The following is a 23,150-nucleotide window of genomic DNA, read 5'->3' as shown; positions in this document are numbered from 1 at the left end:
CTTCTAACCAAGCCATGGGTACAAATACTATCATTATTTCTACCCAACAGCCTCTGTGCACTGCTCTCAGACTCACCTAGAAAGAATAATAATTAGTTACCCCTAAGTTTGTGGTTAGGATCAATTGATAAAATAACAGGTATCAAATTAATCTTGAAAATATAAAATAATTTGAGCATATTAAATTAATACCAAGGAACATTGTGGGAGCTAAATTTAAATATTTATAAAGAATTTCTGACCTCTAAAAATGGAAGAAGCACTATCTCAGGAGTAATTGTTGGCCTAAGTAACTTCTTAAATGAATGGCTTGAGGGCTCACTAAATTCCTATCATCTTTACTAGAAAATCAGTCAATATTTATTACACTGTGAGAGTGGAATAAAATAGCATAATAGGGCTATACGATATCTATACCGTAGATCTTCAAGTTTAATCTCTGTTTTATAAAGAAGTTAGCATGATATAAACTCTTTGTTTTCCTAAGAAACTGATTCCTGGTTATCTAGATGTAAATGTAATCACAGAAGGCTTGGCCTTAGGTTTTTGTTAGGTATAGGATGCTCTAAATTGACCCTAAAACAGTTCTACCCAAGTTTTGGGCTTAATTGTGAATATCTTATTTCCATAGGTGTTTGTAATAATGATGAAGGTAATTCTACTGAAAAATAACTTTTGCCCTTCAAAGTTTCAAGAAAAGGAAAGCTTAATGATGCTATTTTGATTATTCATTTATTCATTCAGTGAACATTTATTGAGCACCTTCTGTGTTGCAAGTCCTGTTTATAGACACCATGGATACAGCAGTGAGTAGATAAAATCCTACCCTCATGAAGCTTGCATTCCAGTGGGCAAGACAGACTATGAGCAAATAATTGAGTATCTTGGAGTGCATAGTATGTGATTCCATGGAAGTGAAGTTCAAGAATAGGCAAAATACCAGTCTGTATCAGCAGAAGTCAGAACCGCAGTTCCCTCTGCAGAGGTGTTACTAGCTGGGAGGCTCCTGAGGGAGCCTTCTGGGATTTGGAAAAATGTATATGTTGGTTTGTGGTGGTTACATGTAAGTGTATATACTCAAGTTATGCACGTTGTAAAATTTTGAGTTGTACACTTAAGGTTTGTGCATTTTACTGTATATTCTACTCAGTTTTCTTATGATTAATTAAAAGGTAATATATCAGATTGTGATAGATGCTGTGGAGAAAAATTAAGGTGAGAAAGGGGAGTGAGACAATCAAAAATGGGATATCAGAGAAGGCCTTCTGAGAAGGTGAACAGATGTTGAGGAGTTGTGCAGATATCCGTGGGGAGAATGTTCTAAGCAGAAGAAACAGCAGTAAAAGGCCATGAAATAGTGTGCTTTGCACCTTAAGGAACAGCAAAGTTCCATACCAAACAGTATGGCTGGTACAGTGAGCTGGAGTGGAGCGTATTGACAAGGTCCAGGTGGACCAGGACTTTATAAGAATTTTACAGACTTTGGCTTTTAATTATAAGCAAGGCCAGTTGAGGGTTTGAGGAGATAAAAGACATGGTACGATTTCCATTTTTTTTAAACTGTTTTTGGCCGCGTCGTGTGTCTTGCGGGATCTTAGTTCCCTGACCAGGGATCGAACCTGGGCCCCTGCCCAGGGTGGAAGCGTGAAAGCCCTAACCACTTGACTGCCAGGGAAGTTACCCAATCTACATGTATTTTGAATATGGAAGTGACAGCACTGACTGATGTATTGGCTCTAGGGTGTGAGAGAAAAAGGATTCAAGGAATGATTCCAACGTTTTGGCCTGAACAACTACAAGGATGGAGTAACTTCAGTAATTTGTAACAATCAGAGAGAAGCAGATTTGAGAGGGTGGGTCAGGAGCTAGTCTTGGGACATGCAATTTTAGAATACTTTTATCAATCGAAATGAAGGAAGGCAGGCAATTCAGTATATGGAACTGGAGTTCAGAGGCGAGGTCTGGACTAGAGCCATACATTTGGGAATTGTCAGCTTACAGATAATATTTAAAGCCGTGACACGGGAGCACTGAAGGAACACAGCTAGTAGCAATTGAAGATTAGAGGTCCTCAGAGCTGGAACACTTCAAATTTTAAAGGTTAGATGCGGAAGAAATAGCCATTTAGATAGAAAGAACGCCTTTCAAAAAGAATGCCTTTCTTTCTGTCAGACACTTGTGTGTCTTTGAAGCCAGGTGAATCAGGTGTGGTCAACTATGTCAGATGAGAATTGGATTAGAAATGTGGAAGTTATTGTAATATTACCAGTATTGACTTTGTAATAGCAATTTTGGAGCTATTGTGATGGCCAAAGGCTGATTGATTAGAGAATATTCAAGAAAGACTGTGAGAACAGTAATTTTGAGAGATTTTACTGTGCAGGTTACAGATAATAATCACAGGAAACACCTTTGTAGCATCTACTATGTGCCTGACAACCTTCTTAGGGCTTATATATATTAATCTCATTTAATCCTTAAAACAGCCCTGTGAAGTAAGAGTATTATCATCCTTACTCTCCAGATGAGGAAAATGAGACACAGAGAAGTTAACTAATTTAATCATATGATATCTGTTTCTGTTTTAAGGTTCTTCAAAAACCTTGTTTTTAACCTGCATATATTTGAGGACTTTCGGACATATTTGTTCGAATAATCAAATAATTTAAAAATATAATCCCTTGAAACAGAGAAAAGAATCTCTTCTGTACAATAGAGCTATATATATGATTTCATCTGTGTCACCCTAAAATATTCAGATCACACAGTGATTTTCCATATTCTGCTATGTGCTTTTTACTCATCAGGACCTGTCTAGACATAGCTTTTGTTTTTCTTTCCCCTTTTTGATCCTTCTGTATCTTTATGAAAGTATCAGTAGGTCATTACTTGTATTCACTTTCATTGAATAATTTGAGAGCACATAACACTGTTAGACCTATATAGGGCACACAGAAATATTTTTTTAATTATTAATGAGTGTGTATTATGGCTAACTTTATACCTAACTACATGAAAAATATACAAACATAATAATTTTAAACTAATGATATATATAGGGGAAAATCATAAAGCTAAAAGGTAAAAGTGAAAACAATTTCAACATATATTACAGAAAGTTTTTTAGTATTCATATTTTATAAAGAGTCCCCAAAATAGAGTAACTTTTTAAAACATATAAGTAGAAATACAGGAAAAACAGAGATGAGCATGTTGAAGTATAACTTGGTATATAACCCCTTTGGAGTGCAAATACTGATATGAATATAATATTTGACCATTTCTCAGACTCCACCCTTTTTATAGAGGTGTTTTAAATAATGTGTTCAAGGATTTTTATTACAGCATTGTTTGTAATATTAAAAATTTAGAAATCTCTAAATGAGTCAACAGAAATGGTTAAGAAATTGTGATAAATCCATATTTTGGAATAATACGCAGCAGTTAAAACTGATGAGTTAGAGGTATATATATTGATAGGAAAAGATATCTACAAAATGCTAAGTGCAAAAGAAAAATTACGCAATAATATTTCCCAGTTTTTGTTGATTAAAGAAATTGTGTGGTTATAAACACTACATATTTATATTTTGTATATATAAACAAAGATCTAGAAAAATATACAGTGGTCCCCCCTTATCTATGGTTTCTGTTTCTGCAGTTTGTTACCTGAGCTCAACTGTGGTCTGAAGATACTAAATGGAAAATTTTAGTGGCTTTGTGTTATTATTGTATTCTTACCATGTGACTGCAGAGAGACTAGAATGGTTAAGTGGTCCCAGCGACTTAGTGGAGAGTAAAACTGTGGTCTCCACCAGAAAGGAGGGGAGGGCACACTGCAGGGCAGAGTGAATGGACAGTTGAGGCATGGGTAGAGAATATTAGAATATCTGTTCACAGTCCTCCGAAATCTCATCCTGTTTACATTGCTGCTTTTTAACATGTTGTAAGATAAAGCGCATACGCCTGTGTGTATATCTTAGTGAACATCTTTGTAAATACTACGCAGGTCAGCAGTAGGCTTTAGCCAGCCATTCCAGAAACGCTTTTTATATACTGTACCAATCATAGCCCCTTCCTACATTGTTCTTCTGTGGTTTTATCACACAGTGTGCCTTCCTGGATACTAAAATTTGGTCTTGCTTTTTGTTTGTTTGTTTTAATTGAATAACTTTAAATGTGTTTTAATCCCTTCTTCCCTTACCGTTCCTTAGAATTTTCTTGTTAAAGAACTGCACCATTTCACCTGTAGTTTCACATAGTCTGGACTTTGCTGATTACATATTCATGGTACAATTCAGTACATTCTACTGGGCTAATGAAGTTTTCACAGAGAAGGTGGACTTGATCTAGACTTTGGTTAGGTTTGATTTGATTCATCAGAGAGACGTGAAGAGTTGAGAACAGCATTAATTAAAACATGTAATTATGGGTACACAAAACACGTGGAATGGCCTGATGGGAAGCAGGTTTTTACAAATTATAAAGGGGGAAATGAAATGGGACGGGGTGGTCATTTCAGTGCCAAGCTAAACAGCGGAGATATTTTCCTACAGATAATAGAGATCCATTCATTTCACAAATGGGTAGGCCTTTCTACATCTAAAAACCTGAAAGGGCGCAAAACAAAGGCCCTGCACTTTGCTACTTAGGTTCTAGTGAAGAAGAGAAAAAATAAACAGATTAAACAAGTCAGTGTATAGCGTTATATTAGATAGTAATAAGTGATAAGAAAAGCATAAAATAAGGTGGTCAGCGTTCGTTTTTCTATACACTGGAATTAATAGCATTTGTATCCATAAAGGACGTAATACTTATTTTCTTGGTTCTCTTGCCCAACTCTGGCAGTACCTTGGGAACTGATACCTCAGTCTAGATAACTATGATTTGAGAATTTGATAGCTATATAGATAGCTATAATTTGAGAATTTGAATTCCTAGATATCCCTGCAGTGTTTTTTAACGTTTTTCTACCAACATAGCAGCCTGACTGCTTTACGTATTTATTGAGTTTTTCATATCTCTTTAATGGCATTCGTTCCTCTCAAGTGCTTGGTGGCCCTTGGTTGTATACTCCTTTCGTATTTGTGATTGCTACTTCACTTGGTCACGCGTGATGTTTGTCCTCACTGTGGCCTGTTTTAGGTGCTGGAGGAGGGAAGGAAGGAACTGCCGGGTAGAATGTGCCTATAGTTTGCTTTTTCAGTTTGGGGTTCTCCATGCCTTTTGGGGATCATTCTGTTCCTGTCCCCAGTATCCACACTTGCTCCACACTTGTAGACAGGCTGCACACACTTCTGTGTCCTGTAGCTCAGTCTAGATTGTAGGGTTGATAGGAGCTAATTATCTTCCTGCTCCTACCTGATCATCCTGACGGGAATTTGAGGCTTCCCCTTGGGCTGCGGTTTTCTGGAATTATTTTCTCTCCATAAATCTGATCTTATCCACTTTGTCTTCACAGACTCCTCAAAATGTCTGGCCCACTGATTACATACCTTTCAGTGTTATGGATTGTTTTCAAGTGTTAGGGATTTTTTCTGTTTTCATATATCTTCTCTGATGTTTTATGAGATTGGGAGCAGAAGGAATAAGCAGAGCGTATATTAAGTCGCCGTCTGTGAGGCTGGACCTGCTATCTTGCTTCACACTTCTGATTGACGTCCTTTAAACAGTGATTTAAGACTCCGATAATAGTGTGCAGTGGTGCTGGTTATTGCAAAAGAAAAGGAGCAGCCAGACAAATTAATATACACTGCTGTGTTTGGCCACTTACTACACGTTAGCTTACCTAACAGGCTAATTTAGTAATATTTCATTTAATTAGAAATTATTGAAACTACATTTTAAAGGTTTTTTTCCTAGGGAGACAATTACAAAATCTTCATTATATTTTCATTAATTAGTTCTATCTTCTGATCACATAAATGCTAGGGATAAAAGCATTATTGCTATATTAGTTTGCCTGGAGTATATTTCAAGTCAAGAAGCAGAGCTATTTCAAGACTGATTAGCAGCTGAGAAAAGTTTTAATTCCACTCATTCTCTTAATAGTGCAGGTCAGCTGTTGACATTGGATCAGTCAGCATGAGAACTCACCCATCAAAGCACAATTCAAATTTCCTTCTCAGGAGCCTTCCAAACTCTCCAGCAATTGTCCCCACTCTATACTCCCATAATGTTTTTGTTGTATTATGTCTGTTACAGAACTTCTCATTATATTGGAAATATTATTTTATTACAGGTTGCCCTTCACCAAACTCTGAACTCCAGGTTTTCTTCACTTTTGCAATCCTACCACCATATTTACACAGTAATTGGACCTTAATAGTTTTAGAAATGGAAAGATGGGTACTAACTTGTCATTCTATAAGATGAGAAGGTCTTTGATTTTCTATATCAAAGAGTCAGTCCCATTTATAAACTGTGGGAAATCCTGAAATCATTTTTGCTTTAGATTAATAAATTTTAATAATGCAACATTTAAGTTTGATTTGAAGTATGTCCTTTATTTTTAGGATGTAACAGTTACCATATGGATTTGTAAATATTCAGTTAACTGTTGCCTTTGATGAAATGTCACACTGTGTAAAAAAAACTAATCATATTTTTAAAATATAACTTTAACAGTTTATTTTAGATTTGCCATTTTCTTTTTGTTGTTGTTTTTTGAAGGATCAAAGTAACAATGAAATTATGATTGGAGTGATGTCAGGAGGAATTCTGATTTATAAGAACAAAGTACGAATGAATACCTTTCCATGGTAAGAACTTCCATCAGTACTTTTGCTTTTACCATTATATTACCAAATACAATTCATATTAAAGAAAGTGGTTGTTGAGCTATTTAATGTTGTCATACAACTTTGTCCCACTTACTTGGAATCTACCAGAAGATACCTATTAAAATAATTGAATTATTTGTTTCCGAAGTATCTTAGTTTAAAGAAAATACTACTTTGCGAATTTTTCTCTTAGTCTCTAAATCTGTACTGTAGTGTAATAGCTAATATTGTCATATTTACTCTGCGTCTCACGCTGTGCCAGTTGTTTTGAATACAGTACTTCACTTAAATGCATTCAGTGGGTGCTAGTTTATTAGTTGGAACATGGGCATGGTTGCTGCAACAAAGGCCCCTTATTACAGTCGTTTAAATTGGTACTGGGAAAGTATGGTGGCTCCATGGGGTTTAAAACTCATGTTTCTTTTGTGTTATTGCTCTGCTGTCCTTAGCATGCTGTGCTTATCCTCGTCGCCCAGTGCCTCACTCACCGTCACTCCTATATCCCAAAGTGAGGAAGGAGGAGAGGTAGCATCTGCCATTTCCCTTTAAGGGGATAACTTGAAAATTGTAAAAATCATATTGATCACATATCCCTTGTGTGAATATCATATAAGTAACTCGGGTTTTTAAAAATAAACACAATGATTTTCTCTAGGGGAAGAAGCAAATACAAAAGAAATACATTGTATCAATCTGTTTCTCTTTATATCTCCTAAAAGAATCGGTCCAGATGTTTCAATATCTCTGATTATTATTTAATAGGTTTTTGTAATTAGTCACTTATATAACACTAATAGAAATATGATAACTGACAGAAGCTATTATTTTAGAAAATTGCCACAATTACGTTGAGAAAATAAACATAAATTTCCCCAATAGGTCACTATCTAGGAAAACATGAAATACAAAATATAAAATTGATGAAATGAACTTCATCAAAATTAGATATTTTTGCTCTCCAGAAGACACTGTAAAGAAAATGAAAAGGCAAAAAACACTCTTTTATAAAATACATATTTGATAAAGGACTTATCAAAAGAATGTAACGGACTCTTATAGCTCAGTAATAAGACAACTTGATTAAAAAGAATAGGCAAAATATGTGAATAGATACTTCCCCCAAAGGAGATATACAGATGGCAAATAAGTACACAAAAAGATGCTCAGTCATTAGTGAAACGCAGATTAAAACCGCAGTGAACTATTACTGTTCACTCACTACAATAGTTCCAATTAAAAAGAATGATAATACCAAGTAATGGCAAGGAAGCAAAGCACCTAGAAATCTCATATATTGCTGGTGGGAATGCAAACTAGTAGACCAACTTTGGAAAACAGTTTGGTATTTCTTCAAGGTTAAACATAGATTTACCATATAATCTGGCAATTCTATTCCTAGATATTTACCCAAGAGAACTGAAAATACAAGTTCGTATAAAGATTTGCACACTGTGTTCATAGTTGTATTATTCATAACAGCACAAAACAGAATTCCAGATGTCCATCAGTTGGTGAAAGGACAAGCAGATTACACTTGCATTGGAATACTGTTTAGCAGTGAAAGAAATGAACTGTTTTACACACTAAACAATATGGGTGACCCTCCCCTCAAAACATGATGCTAAGTGTAAGAAGCCTGACACAAAAGATGACGTACTCTTTGTTTCTATTTATATGAAATTCCTGAGAACACACAGTATAAAGACAGCAGACCCTTGGTTGCCATTGGAACATTTTCAGGTGATGGAAATTGTTACATGGTGGTTTGGGTGGGTGGTAGTTACACAGCTGAATACATTTGTCAAAACTCATTGATTTGTTTGCCTAAAATTGGGATATTTCATTTTATATATAAATTATACCTCTATAAAGCTCATAAAGAAAATCAAAGGTCATTTAGTGTTTCATCTCACATCTTTTTAAGTTCTTCCTGTATAATTCAGATTGTGTTATGTTCAGAGGAGAATACAAAACAGTTCAAGACATAGTCCTTGCCTAAAAGTGGGCACATAAAAATTAATTACAAAACATAATAAGACAATTTGTAACTTAAATGCTTCAGAAGAGATAGTTACAGTTGTTGACTTTCATAATGGTAAATGTGCATCTTCAATTTTAATACTTTTCTGATTTTACTAAAGACAGTTAAAATACTTTTTATTAATTTTACATTTTCTATGAATGTCAAAATCAGAAATAAATTCTTTTCAGGTGATGTGGTTAAAATGATAATCTAAGTTTTTCTGTATTTTCAAAATTATACAATAAAGATTCTAGAAGCGTTTTTGACAAATTACTTTGGAAACACCAAAGATATAATTTCACTAGGGAAAATTGTAATGGCCCTATGGTATTTGAGATGGTTTTTAAAGGATGAATAGAAATTTCTTCAGTGAGGAGGAAGTATGGAAGAGGTATGTGTGTATAGAGGGTTCAGTCAGGGAATTCAGGGTAAAGGTACCAAACATTTGCAGGAGCCTAATAGTAAGAAAGGACGTGGCAAGTTGAGGAGATGATGGGATATTTGGTTTGATTTTTTTTTTTCAGTTGTCTTCACTGAGGACAGAAGCAAGGGCACAAGAATTTAAGATATAATAATGTTGCTTAGGAGAGAAATTAGATTCAGATTGTGAAGGATCTTATATATTCCATATGCTGAGGAGTTGGTATATTATTTTATTATTAAATATTCTTGAAGGTAGTTTCATGTTGAGAAATAGAACTCATGTTTATAAGTCTTTATCACACAAGTTAGGTTAAAAAGAAGAATGTGAGCATTTAAGATATTGATTGGAAAATACTATATAGTATTCCTTTAAATTTTTATTTTCCAGAATTAAACTAAATAGATGGGATTTAAAGTTGTTAAAGCTACTAGACCTACATCATCCTGGAACATAAGGATTTCTTCTGATCCTAACTACTCATAGCAGTACATACTACAACATTAAGAGTACATTTATACATATACCACAAATTGCCATGATTTAAGATCCAATATCAATTGATTTCCAAAGAAAATCAATCATTAAGTTGTGTGAAAATCATCAAATACATGGTTTACTTTTAGTTCTTAAAGTACGGATCTGTTTTCACAAAAGCAACATACTTCTTATTAATACTACATGTGAATAAGGAACCATTTCAGCCTCATCATCTTTATTCAAATTAGTGTTCGTAGAATTGCCATTGCCCTTAAATTGATATTTTAGCAAAGTATTGTGGAAGTCTCCTTGAGGAGATCATAAAAATCACTTGATAAAAATGGAGTATGATTACAGCTCGGAATTACCAAATTTCTACATGAATGAAGAGTTTTGAGTAAAGGTGGAAGTTTTAGAGCTGATAGTTTTATAAGATTAATAAGGTAGGAAGAAAATCACTTGTGGATTTTAATGCATTTTATCTGTACCTTATAACCCTGCAACTTGGGTGTTGTTAGCATTGTTTTTATGGATAAGGAGTGAGAAATGCCAGAGAAGCTGACTGGGCCAGTGTTAACAAGTATGATGAGTATGAAGCAGAGCTTTAAATAAACCTGGGTCTTTCCGTTTCTGAAACACTAGCTTCTCACTTACCTCTTCTCTCAAAATTAGAGCTATGTGTAGAAAAAGTAGTGTTCCATGTAATAGATTCCCTCATTTCTTTCCACATATGGTTATCCCTAAATTATCCAGTTCAAGTTCATACTTTTAAACTGTTGAATATTGAATTGGGAGTTACTTGGATTCTATAATTAGACTTCATTAAAATTAATGCTCATCAAAAAACATCATTAGTAAAATGAAAAGGGATGGAGAGAGTTCTGGTTCCCAGTCCAGCAGGTAAAGACTTTGGAAGTTGTCACCCCCTGTCCTCACAAGAAAAAAAAAAAAAAACTGAAAAAACTCAAAATCAGCAACTCTTTTTAGATCCCTCAGAGAATTGAGGACACAGGGCATACTTACTGCAGCTCTGAAAACTGGAGAGACAGGTGAATACAAGGCATGACAACTTACCAGGACTAGAAACCACCGCTGCAGCCACCCCTGGTAGGAGTACATGCAGGGTGATTGACAGATTGCTGGAGATGGAGCAGAGACTAGCTTGGACTAAGTTACTTAGGAAGGACCCCTCGTTCTCATGAGTTTTACTACCAGGCACCCCACCAGGATCTCAGGGCGAAGATTGGAGAAAAATCCGCTTGTGTTCGAAGGGCAGGGATGGAAGTTGAGCAGGAAAGTAACCGTTTTGAAATATGCTCAGAGCTTTCTGCTCTCCTTGACAAAGATCTGCCCTCAAGGAAATCTATTTTACCAATACTTAACCAACGTGTGTTTTACCAGAGCCTAACCAAGGTGGGGGAAGGGAAGTACCCATTTCCAGCCCTCTCTGTACTTCCTGTTGCAGCTAGGGAGGGGTGAGCTGACGGGCACCGAAGGGTGCAGCCAAGGGGCTCAGACCACTAAACCCGAGACCTAATCACAGGATTAAAGACGAGTTCCTCCCCAGCCCCAGACTTAACTGACACATCACCAGGGCTCCTGTATAATAACAAAGCGTCACAACTTAAGTCACTGCAAAGCTCAGGCTAATTAAGGACTGTCTTGGGAAACCCAAAGACAACAGGAGAGACAGAAACCAGAATAGTAGAGCAAATAGCGTCAAGTGCCTGCCTCAGAGACTGTTCCTTTGGAACAGTCACAATTTGATTGAATTCGTTCCTGAAGCAATTCATGGCCCAGGGCGCTGCTGAAGATAATAGAGCAGTGTGTTGGCAATTAGAGGAGTTCTCAGCTGGGTGTGGTTTTTGAGAGAATGGGATGATTAGTACCCCTGGTCATCTCAGTATTCCTGTGGGCACACCCAGAGCTGTGCTTTCCTTGAAGAGCAACAGCAGAAGCCTAAACTGGAGGTTGAGGGTGAAGATAGAGTCCATGTACGTAAACTACCAAATAACAGGAAGCTGGGAAGATGGGAAACAAATACTTACACTCACTGCGATGCAATATGTAAAACATCTGGTTGCCAGCAAAATATTACAAGACACACAAAGATAAAGGAAAGTATGACCCATACACCTGATAATAGACAAGCAACAGTTATAAGTATACATGTGCATAATAACACAGTTTCAAAATACATGAAGGAAAAAATAAGGAAAAATAGACAATTCTACAATCGTAGTTGGAGATTTGAGCATATCCCTCTCAGAACTCAATACAAAAACTAGACAATAAAAAATCAGTTGAAATAGTTTCAAGCACTATCAAATCTCGTGGCTTAATTGATATACAATACTGAAACTGTGCGACTCAGATTGCACTTGAACCCATGGGCGGGGACTCAAACCCAGCCAGAACCCACTGTCTTTTAATTGAGATCACACACATGGTCTCAGGACTTACCGAAGCTCAGGTTCTTTATGTCTAATCACAGAAGGAATTCAGTGAGAGACAAAGTGATAGGTAAGAAGTGGATTTATTTAGAGAGAAACACACTCCACAGGCAGAGGGTGGGCCATCTCAGAAGGCAAGAGGCCCCAAAACATGGTGTGGTTAGTTTTTATGGGCTGCGTAATTTCATAGGCTAATGCGTGGCAGGATTTGTCAGCTATTTTTGGGAAGGGGTGGAGATTTCCAGGAATGTGGGCACCGCCCACTTTTTGGCCCTTTGTGTTTGGCCTCAGAACTGTCATGGCGCCTGTGGGAGTGTCATTTAGCTAATGCATTACAGTGAGCATATAATGAGGCTCAAGGTCTACTGGAAGTCGAATCTTCCGCCATCTTGGATCTAGTTGGCTCTTACCAGTTTCTGTCATATCCAATGGCTATGTCATTCTTTCAAAGGTTGTGCCCTGCTCCCCTTCCCTCCTGTTTCAATACTATGCGTAGTAACAGCAAAATACGCATTCCTTTCAAGGGTACATGGTTTGTTTACTAGGAGAGAAAATACGTTGAGCCATAAAACAAGTTTCAATAAATTTTTTATTGAGTTATAATTAATATAACATTATATTAGGTTCAGGTGTACAGCATAGTGATTAAATATTTCTATACCTTGTGAAACAGTCAGCACAGTAAGTCCAGTTATCATCCGTCACCATATAAAATTATTATAGTATTATTGACTATATTCCCTCTATATACATTACATCCCCATGACTTATTTTATAACTGGAAGTTTGTATTCTTAATCCATTTAACATTTTTGTCTTTACCTGCACCCTTTTCTCTCCTCTGGCAACCACTCATTTGTTCTCTGTATCTGAGTCTCTTTTTGTTTTATTTTTTAGATTCCACGTATAAATGAAATCATAAGGTATTTGTTTTTCTCTTTCTAGTTATTTCACTTTCATAATACCCTCGAGGTCCATCCATGTTGCCATAGTTGGCAAGATTTTATTCTTTTTTATGGCTGAGTAATATTCACACACACACACACACACACACACACACACACACACACATACAAACACATCACATCTTCTTTATCCATTCATTATTGATGGACACTTAGGTTGTTTCCATATCTTGGCTGTTATAAATAGTGCTGCAATGAACACAGGGGTGCATAAATCTTTTTGATTTAGTGTTTTCATTTTCTTTGGATACATACCCAGAGGTGGAACTGCTGGATCGTATGGTAGTTCTATTTTTAGATTTTTGAGGACCCTCCATACTGTCTTCCATGGTGGCTGCACATATTTACATTCCCACCAACAGTGCACAAAGATTCCCTTTTCTCCACATCCTTGTCAACAGTTGTTGTTTCTTGTCTTTTTGATAATAGCCATTCTGACAGGTGTGAGGTGGTATCTCATTGTAGTTTTGATTTGCATTTCTCTGATAATTAATGATGTTGAACACCTTTTAATGTCCCTGTTGGCCATGTGTATGTCTTTGTAAAAAATGTCTATTCAGGTCTTCTGCCCATTTTTTAATCAAATTTGTTTTTTGATACTGAGTTGTATAAAAAAGTTCTTTATATACTTGGATATCAACCCCTTATTGGATATATCATTTGCAAGTATCTTCTCTCATTTGGTAGGCTACCTTTTTGTTTTGTTGGTTTGCTTCACTGTGGAGAATCTTTTAATTTGATGTAGTCCCATTGTTTATTTTTGCTTTTGCTGCCCTGACCTGAGGAGACATAACCAAAAAATATTGCTAAGACTAAGGTAAAAGAGGTTACTGTCTGTGTTTTCTTCTTGAAGTTTTATGATTTCAGGTATTACATTTAAGCCTTTAATCCATTTTGAATTTATTTTGTATATGGTGTGAGAAAGTTGTCCAGTTTTCATTTTTCTGCATGTAGCATCCAGTTTTCCCAACACCATTTATTGAAGAGACTGTCTTTTCTCCATTGTATATTCTTGTCTTCTTGTCATAGGTTAATTGACCATGTGAGCATAGGTTTATTTCTGGGCTGTCTATTCTCTTCCACTGATTTATGTGTCTGTTTCTATGCCAGTACCAGACTGTTTTGGTTACTGTAGCTTTGTACTATAGTTTGATGTCAGGAAGCAGGACTCCTCCAGCTCTGTTATTTCTCAAGATTGTTTAATTATCCGGGATCTTTTGTGTTTCCAAACAAATTTTTTTTTAACTTTTCATTTTATTTTGGAGTATAGGTGATTAGCAATGTTGTGATAGTTTCAGCTGTACAGCAAAGTGATTCAGTTATACATATACATGTATCTCTTCCATGCAAATTTTGAAATTATTTGTTCTAGTTCTGTGAAAAATGCCATTGGTATTTTGATAGGGATTGCATTGAATATATAGATTGCCTTGGGTAGTATGGTCATTTTAACAATATTAATTCTTAATATTAATTAATTAATATTAATTATTATTAATTATTAATTAATTATTAATAATTAATTATTAATTAATTATTAATTAATATTAATTATTAATATTAATTCCGAGAATACAGTGTATCTTTGCATCTGTTTGTGTCCTCTTCAGTTTCTTTCATCAGTGTCTTATAGTTTTCCAGGTTTTACATCCTTAGGTAGATTTATTCCCAGGTATTTTATTCTTTTCAATGTGATAGTCAATGGGATTGTTTCCTTAATTTCTCTTTCTGATAGCTCGTTGTTAGTGTATAGAAGTGGAACAGGTTTCTGCATATTAATTTTTTATTTTGGGGTCCTTTTTTATGATTTTCATTTCTGTGTTTACATTGCCCATCTGTTCTTTGTTCTTGCTTTCTACTTTATCCTTTGGAGCTCTTAGCCTGTTAATCGTAGTTGTTTTAAACTCCCAGTCTGATAAGTCCCACATTCCTCTCATATCTGGTTCTGATGCTTACTCTGTCTTTACATTGTGGTTTTTGCCTTTTGGTATGCCTTGTAATCTTTTCTTGATGGGCAGATAGGATACCCTGGTAACAGGAACGCTGTAAATAGGCTCTTAGTAATGTGGTGGTGAGGTGTCGACAGAAGGGGGTTTTCTGTAGTCCTGTGATTAGCTCTCAGTGTTTTAATGAGCCCAGGCCTCTAGACTGTGAGCTTCACAGTGTTTCTCATTTTTTTTTCTCTCCCCTTGGGTGGGACAGGATGGCTAGAGTGGGCTGGACTTGGGTATTTTCCTCCCCCAGGTCAGGCTCTGGTTAACAAGGGTATTTTCCTCCCCCAGGTCAGGCTCTGGTTAACAAGATTCCCCTAAAGGTAGGCCTTGTTGAGAGCAGAGTGCTCTGGCCTAGTTCAGCATGGTTTCTTTCCCTTTCCCTGTCGGAAATCTGAGGGTACTTTTCTTTGGTATTTATTTTCGGAATCTGTTTGAGCTTCTAGAGCTAAATCTCACAATACCGTGAGGTCCGCCCTATGACTGGGGCCTCTTGGGGTTTTTAACTCTCAGGGTTGACCACGCTGAGCCTTCCACAACTCATAAAATACAGTTCAGATTTTCCTACCCTGGCACTGCTTCCTCTGGCAGTTTCTGCTCCTGAATCTTCTCTGGGAAGCTCTGATTCCCTGTACTCAGCTGTTGGTCTCTCAAATCTTGGGGGTAGCCGTTTGCCCTGTGCTCTTCCCTTCCTTGTGTATTTAAGAAGAGTTGTGGATTTTTCAATCTGTTGAGCTTTTTACTTGTTGCCAGGATGGATTGGTGACTTCCAAGCTCTTAACGTGCAGAAAACTACTTGCAGTTTTAAAGAGTAAATAACTATATTATTGGTATTCTTAAAATTTTAACTTGTGATATGTGTTTTTATGTATTTCTTTAGACACAAAATTGGGAAATGTATAGTTTACAGCAAAATGTTCTGATAAAACTAAGCTCAGTTGAGCATATAAATTCTAATTATTTTTTCACGAAGCACCAAAAACTTTAATAGATTCTTTAGGTACTTTATATATGTATATATAATTAAATATTTAGACATTACTAAACATACAGTTAAAAGATTATTTTTTAATTTTTTAGATTAATATTTTTATCTTTGTTCAATATTTTAAATACTCCAATTCATTCTCTTTTTATCCAGGTTGAAGATTGTAAAAATTTCTTTTAAGTGCAAACAGTTTTTTATTCAACTGAGAAAAGAATTGGTGAGTTGATCTTATTAACATAACTTAAGTCCTTTAAGAAATAAGTCGTCATTCATTACAGAACTTTTAGTGCAAGTAAATGTGTTAATACTGTTAATAACTGCCTACTCAGTTAAGTAATTCACACTTTATGACAAAGTATATCCCTAGTGTTTCTGTGGTTCTGATCAGAAGTTATTCTAGATATCTGTTCTGCTATCTCTTGAACTTAGAAACTGGTCTCGATTGTGATGTTCATTGTCGTCCCCAGGGTCCATTCTTGAGGTCAGTAACTGAGCATTTATATGTCCTTTTTCTTTCTTTCTTTTTTGTTTAAACTAAATCTACAGCACTTCCTTTCACATAGGAGTACATTTCATTTGGGGGATTCTGAGCGTTTAGTTTTGTTCCTAGTTAATGAACGTGTAGTACATTTCCTCCCTTTGTTGGACTGATGTCCTTTTTGTGTATTAAATACAACACATTATCACAGAAAGCACAGTGTTGGAAAGAATTTCATCTTATAAATGATTTTATCTACTTCATCAAATTAAATTAACCTTATCCTTTGACTGACATTACTAGAAGTCTTGACAAATTAATGCACATTTCAGGATGTGTATATGTGTATATGTGTATAAAATGTATTCAGGGACTTCCCTGGCGGTCCAGTGGTTAAGACTTCGCCTTCCAGTGCAGGGAATGCGGGGTCGATCCCTGGTCGGGGAGCTAAGATCCCACATGCCTCGAGGCCAAAAAACCAAAACATAAAGTAGAAGCAATATTATAACAAGTTCAATAAAGACTTAAAAAAAAATGGTCCACATCAAAAATACATAATAAATAAATAATAAAATAAAATGTATTCAAAGCCTTAAAATATATTTGAATCAAATGTATTTTATAGAGGATATTGATCTACTGACTATGATTCATCATTATACTCACAAAACATAGACGTTTTATTTCAAGAGATTTTTTATTGAAATAAAACCAACAGAAATTAAGTATAGTGCTTGATAAGTATATAATATACAATGTTACTATGTAGAACATTACTACCACCCTGGCAGCTGGTATTATTACTAATGGAGTTGACGCCCACTAGCAGTCATTAACTCTCCCAAAAGGTAAATATTATTCTCATTTGTATCATCGTGGATTAGTTTGCTTAGTTTTGAATTTTAAAATCTAAAATCATACAGAACGTTTTCATTTTTATCTGCCTTCTTTCCCTTAACATTGTGAGATTCATTCGTGTTGTTACACCTAGCGATAGTTTGCTCCCTTGCTGTGGAATTCTACTGAATGAATATACCATACATTAGTTATTCATTCTTACTATGTTAGTGGACAGTTTTGCCATTTCCACGTTGTGACTATTATGATTAATGCTGTTAATGAACATTCTTGTACATGTTTCAATAAATGTTTAGAGGAATAAAATATAATAAATCCTATCTGGAAACTAGAGAACAAACATTTTACTTTGATAATTATATTGGTAGGAGGCGGTGTTTAAGTCAACTCTTCCGATTTGCTCCCCATTATAGTGCTATTGTTGTTAGTAATACTAATAATATAGTATCTACCATTTCTTAAAGTCTTACTGTGTGCCTGGTAACGTATCAACCGTTTTCATATCATTTAATCCTCACAACCATTCTCTGAGGGAGTGTTAATGCATACAAAGCAACTGTTACACAGAATTAAGAATTCTCTGGTGATCAAGAAGTGATATTTTAAGCATATCATCTTCTAATATCACAGCTTAATATTTATACATGGGCATTTTACTGTATTTTAGTCATAGAAGGTATCTTCATGACCTTTTGATAGGCAAAGATTGCTTTAATAGGACATAGAAGGGAAACTAACATTAAAGGAGAAGATCAGTAACTAGAACTGGTTAAAATTAAGAACTATGTTCGTCAAAAGACATGATTAAGAAAGTCAAATAGCACAGAATATGTGTATGATACACACACACCATCTATGTCCTTGGTTGTGTATCCAGCCCAACCCAGAAGTACGCTAGTGACTTGAACAGACACTCCAGAACTGAGAATATCCCCATGGCCAGTAACATGAAAAGCTGTTGAACCTCAATTAAGCATCAGAGAAATACAGATTATAACCAAAATGTGATAATTTCACGCAACCACCAGAATAGTGGAGCAAAAAGATGGGGAGCCAGTGACCGGGGAGTGTGAAGAGCATGCGCTGCTGGTAGAGGGGGTGCCTGTCAGGCTGATCATTTTGGCAACGGCTGGGCGGCACCGACCAGAGGTGAGCGCATGGCATCTATGGCCCAGCAACAGAAATTCGCACCTACGCGCATCTGACAAAATACAGGAATACACACAGGAACAACATTTTCACATCACCAAACTAGAAACATTAAATGTCTGTCAACGGTAAACAGGTTAATAAACTGTGGTCTGTTCACATGAGAGAACAGTGTGTAGAATGAAGTGAGTCAGTTACTGCTTCACAATTACATGGAGGAATATAGAAACATAATATTGAACAAAAGAAGTCAGACCTAAAGACATACATGTATGAGTCCGTGTATGTAAAGTTGAGAAACAAGCATGATAACCTGTGGGCATAAAAGTCAGAAGGTGGGCACACGTGTACAGGTTATGTGGTATTAACCTGTGGGCATAAAAGGCAGAAGGTGGGCACGTGTAGAGTTTATGTGGTATTAACCTGTGGGCATAAAAGGCAGAAGGTGGGCACGTGTAGAGGTTATGTGGTATTAACCTGTGGGCATAAAAGGCAGAAGGTGGGCACGTGTAGAGGTTATGTGGTAGAGACGGGAAGACAAGGCGCTCGGAGGCGCTGCTTAACGGTCCATTTCTGGACCTGGTTGCAGTCACTGTGTGAAAATCATAGCTGTACACCTATGACATGTATGCCTTGCTATAGATAGTTCAGTGAAACCATTTATTTAAATAGCAATTTGTGCCAAATTTTTAAAGAAAAATTAAAGAAATGCTTCTGTTGCTGCTTATTTTAACTTTTTAATTAATTAATTAATTTTTGGCTGTGTTGGGTCTTTGTTGCTGCGCGTGGGCTTTCTCTAGTTGCAGCAAGCGGGGGCTTCTCTTCCCTGCGGTACATGGGCTTCTCATTGCGGTGGCCTCTTGTTGCAGAGCACGGGCTCTAGGCACGTGGGCTTCAGTAAATGTGGCACGCAGGCTCAGTAGTTGTGGCTTGCAGGCTCTAGAGCGCAGGTTCAGTAGTTGTGGCGCACGGGTTTAGTTGCTCCACGGCATGTGGGATCTTCCCGGACCAGGGCTCAAACCCGTGTCCCCTTCATTGGCAGGCTGATTCTTAACCACTGCGCTACCAGGGAAGTCCCTGTTGCTACTTATTTTAAAATAAGAATTTCAAAATAGTGTTCAGAAGTGCTGAAGTGTTTTTATTTACTTATTTACAATCTAGACAGATTTATAAGTTTAGAGATACTGTTGAAAGGTCTGTTGATGTATCTTAAAGTTTAATTTGTGGGCCAGGATTGTATTTTGAAATAATTATAGCTACTAAGTTTTGAAAATAGATACATATCAAGTTTTAAATTTGTTTCTAACTGTGTTCTAAAATAACAGTTCCTATGAGTTGTAATATTACCAAATGAGGTCCACATTTTGCAAACCTTTCCATTAATTTTACTGCTTTTTTATGGGATAAGCAAAAAAGACACAGGAAGGGTTAGTGTTTGTAAAGGTAGAGTATTTACCTGTAAAAAATAAATTAAATGGAACATTCGATCCTGACATTCTCATGATATTCTCTGCATTTTGTCATTTATTACAGCATGAATCTAGAGAAACATTATTGGGATTTAACATGGTGAATTACAGAGCATGTAAAAACTTGTGGAAAGCATGTGTAGAACATCACACATTCTTCCGTTTGGACAGACCGCTTCCACCTCAAAAGAATGTTTTTGCACATTATTTTACATTAGGTTCAAAATTCCGGTATTGGTAAGTATTGCTTATGCTTTGATACTTCAGTGGTGGATTTTTTCCTCCTTTTAAAGAAAAGTCTAGTTTACTGAACCATAGAATCTGTTACTCATGCGTGCCTACTAAGTCAAAGTCTTCGCGGGGTTTGGCCGCTTTGTCTAATCAGCAGAAAGTTCTGTAGGTTCTCATTATAAAGCCAGACTTGAGAAACCTGTTCCATTACCTGTATTCCAGGTCGTTATTTCCTAAAGTAAATCAACTGTATTTAATTAGTTACAATCTACTCCTGCTATAATTTCCATTGTCTTTGTTAAATATTTGTAAGATGACTTTCTCGTGAAGAAAATATTTAGATGTGGCCCAGAAAAGATTTGTATTGTAAACCTCAAGCATTTATAAATGCCCCATTTGTAATCAGAAAATAAAACACAACAGCATAAAGCGTCGTACAGGATATACCATTAAAAACACATCCTCCTTCCAAATAAAAGTAGCCCCAAAATTCAGTATCAGCACTTAACTAGAATTAAGGAAATTGTAACCATAAAAAAGGCACAGCAGATTCTTAAGTGGCTTGATGTCATGATTGGCTCCCCTGTCACCATCCTAAAAGCAGTACTGGGAAAGTAAGGTGTTGGTACTTGTAAATTTAAAGGTAATTAGGTTTAGGGAATGAGTATGACATCGGTAGTGAGAGTCAAGGAAAAATCTAAAAGTCTTATCTATTGGTACTAAATCTTAGCAGGTACAGAAGAAATCTCCAGTGAGAGAACAGTGCAGACCATACTGGTATTCCTTCAATAAATTTAATTCCTTACCTAAACGACCACCGGGGTTGTTATACAAGAACTATACTTAACTTTAGCAGAACTGTTTCTTCCCTCTGACCTTGAAAATATGACATACACGTCAGTATACACACACCACTTCAATTAGGCAACAAAGAAATTAATAGAATGTAGTAACCAGCCTTTAACCATAATTTAAACCAGTCTCAGATGGAAAAAAAAAAATCAAGTAATTTCCCCAAACTATACCACAGAAAACAAAATCTAGTCACGATGACTACAGATACCAAAGACATTTGAAGAAACCTGTTTGGGAGAAAATCATCCCTGAAACAGGATGAAATTTCTACCTGATATTAACAAAAAGAAACTAGCTCAAGGGACTTGCCCAGCGGTCCAGTGGTTAAGGCTCTGCACTTCCACTGCAGGGGGCATGGGTTCGATCCCTGGTCAGGGAACTAGGGTCCTTCATGCCGCATGTTGCAGCCAAAAAAAACCAGAACAAAACAAAAAAGAAGGGAAATTTCTCATCATGGAAGTTGAAGCCCTAAACAGTAAATTAAATAATTCTTTTAAAAAAAAAGCTCAAGAACTATCTAATTAAAAAAGAAAATACTGGTTGAGGGCAGCAACACTTGCCGTTCAGGCTGTTATTGCCCTTGGGGGAATATGGACCTAGTACTGGCAGATTTTACATTTTTAAAACAGTTTTATTAAGGTATAATTGACAGAATAATTTACCATATTTAAAGTTTAAAATGTCATGTTTGGGGATGTATATACATCCATGAACCCATTACCACAATTAAGATAGCAAGCATATCCACCCCGGGATTTTCCTCTTACCCCTCTGAAACCCCTTTTCTCTCTCCTCTCTTTGTCCCCATGTATCCGCTGGCCCGCTTTCTGTTTCTATAAATTGGTTTGCATTTTCTAGGGTTTTATATAAATTGAAAACATATATTTTGTTGTTGCCTGGATTGATGGTTCATTTCTTTTTATTGTAGGGTAGTATTCCATTGTGTAGATATATAACACATTTTGTTTATCCATTCACTGAATTATGGATATCAAGTGGGTTGTTTCTCTGTTTGGCTTGCTTCCGGACTTGGGCTATTACAAATAAAGCTGCTGTGAACATTGATGTGGAAGGGTTTGTATGGACATTTGCTTAAGTTCCCTTGGTTAAATACCTAGGAGTGGAATCACCGGATCTTAATGGTAGATGTATGTTTAACTTTGCAAGAATCTGCTGGTCGTTTTTCCAAAGCACGTGTTATCGTTTTACATGCCCACCATCAGTGTATGAGAGTTCTAATTCCACCAGATTCTTACCACTGCCTCCTGGTATCTTTTCATTTGACTAGTTTTCTGAAGAGCATGTAATTTTGATAAGTTCAATTTACCAGTTTTTTCTTTCATGGATCTTTCTTTTGGTGTCATATCTAAGGAATCTTTGTCTAACCCAAGGTCACAAAGATTTACTCCTGTTTTCTTCTAAGAGTTTTACAGTTTTAACCCTTACGTTTAGGTCTATGATCGATTTGAAAGTAATTTTTGCATATGGTGTGAATTATGGATTGACGTTTGTCTTTTTACATATGGATATCCAGTTGTTCTAGCATTTTTTGTTGAAAAGATTATTCTTTCTCCACAGCATTGCCTTTACACCTTTGCTAGAAATCAGTGGTCCACATTTGGGTGGACTTATTTCTGGACTTTTTAATAGTAAGTCTTAAGTCCAGTAGTATTAGTCTTCCAACTTTGTTCTTTTTAGAAGTTGTTTTGAATGTTCTAGGCCCATTGCAGTTTCATCTGAATTTTAGAATTAGCTGATCAGTTTCTACAAGAAGGACTTCTGGGATTCTAACTGGAATTGTGCTGAAACTATAGATCAGTTTCAGGAGAATTGGCATCTTAAAAATATTGAGTTTTCTCTACTAGAGCTAAGCAGTGAATTTGGTAGGGTTGCAGGATACAAAATTAATGCACAGAAATCTCTTGCATTCCTATACACTGACAATGAAAGATCAGAAACAGAAATTAAGGAAACAACCCTATTTACCTTCGCAACAAAAAGAGTAAA

At 36.2% G+C, this 23,150-nt stretch overlaps 1 protein-coding gene across 1 annotated transcript in view; it reads left to right on the top strand.

Annotated features, from left to right (window-relative positions):
* Window positions 1-23,150, top strand: part of PTPN4 (protein tyrosine phosphatase non-receptor type 4) — a gene marked incomplete at its 3' end in the record, with an annotated part of 144,046 nt that overhangs the window by 61,622 nt on the left and 59,274 nt on the right. Inside the window, exons 9-11 of the mRNA XM_082682078.1 lie at window positions 6,673-6,761; window positions 16,257-16,320; window positions 20,122-20,294. Coding sequence (XP_082538204.1) covers window positions 6,673-6,761; window positions 16,257-16,320; window positions 20,122-20,294 — 326 coding nt within the window. The remainder of the gene's footprint in view (window positions 1-6,672; window positions 6,762-16,256; window positions 16,321-20,121; window positions 20,295-23,150) is intronic.

This window comes from Grampus griseus (assembly GCF_964374135.1).
Source record: "Grampus griseus genome assembly, contig: HAP1_SCAFFOLD_50, whole genome shotgun sequence".
Classification (NCBI taxonomy): Eukaryota; Metazoa; Chordata; class Mammalia; order Artiodactyla; family Delphinidae; genus Grampus; species Grampus griseus.
The sequence above is the reverse complement of the archived record's forward strand: the minus strand, read 5'-3'. Positions and strand labels throughout refer to the sequence as shown.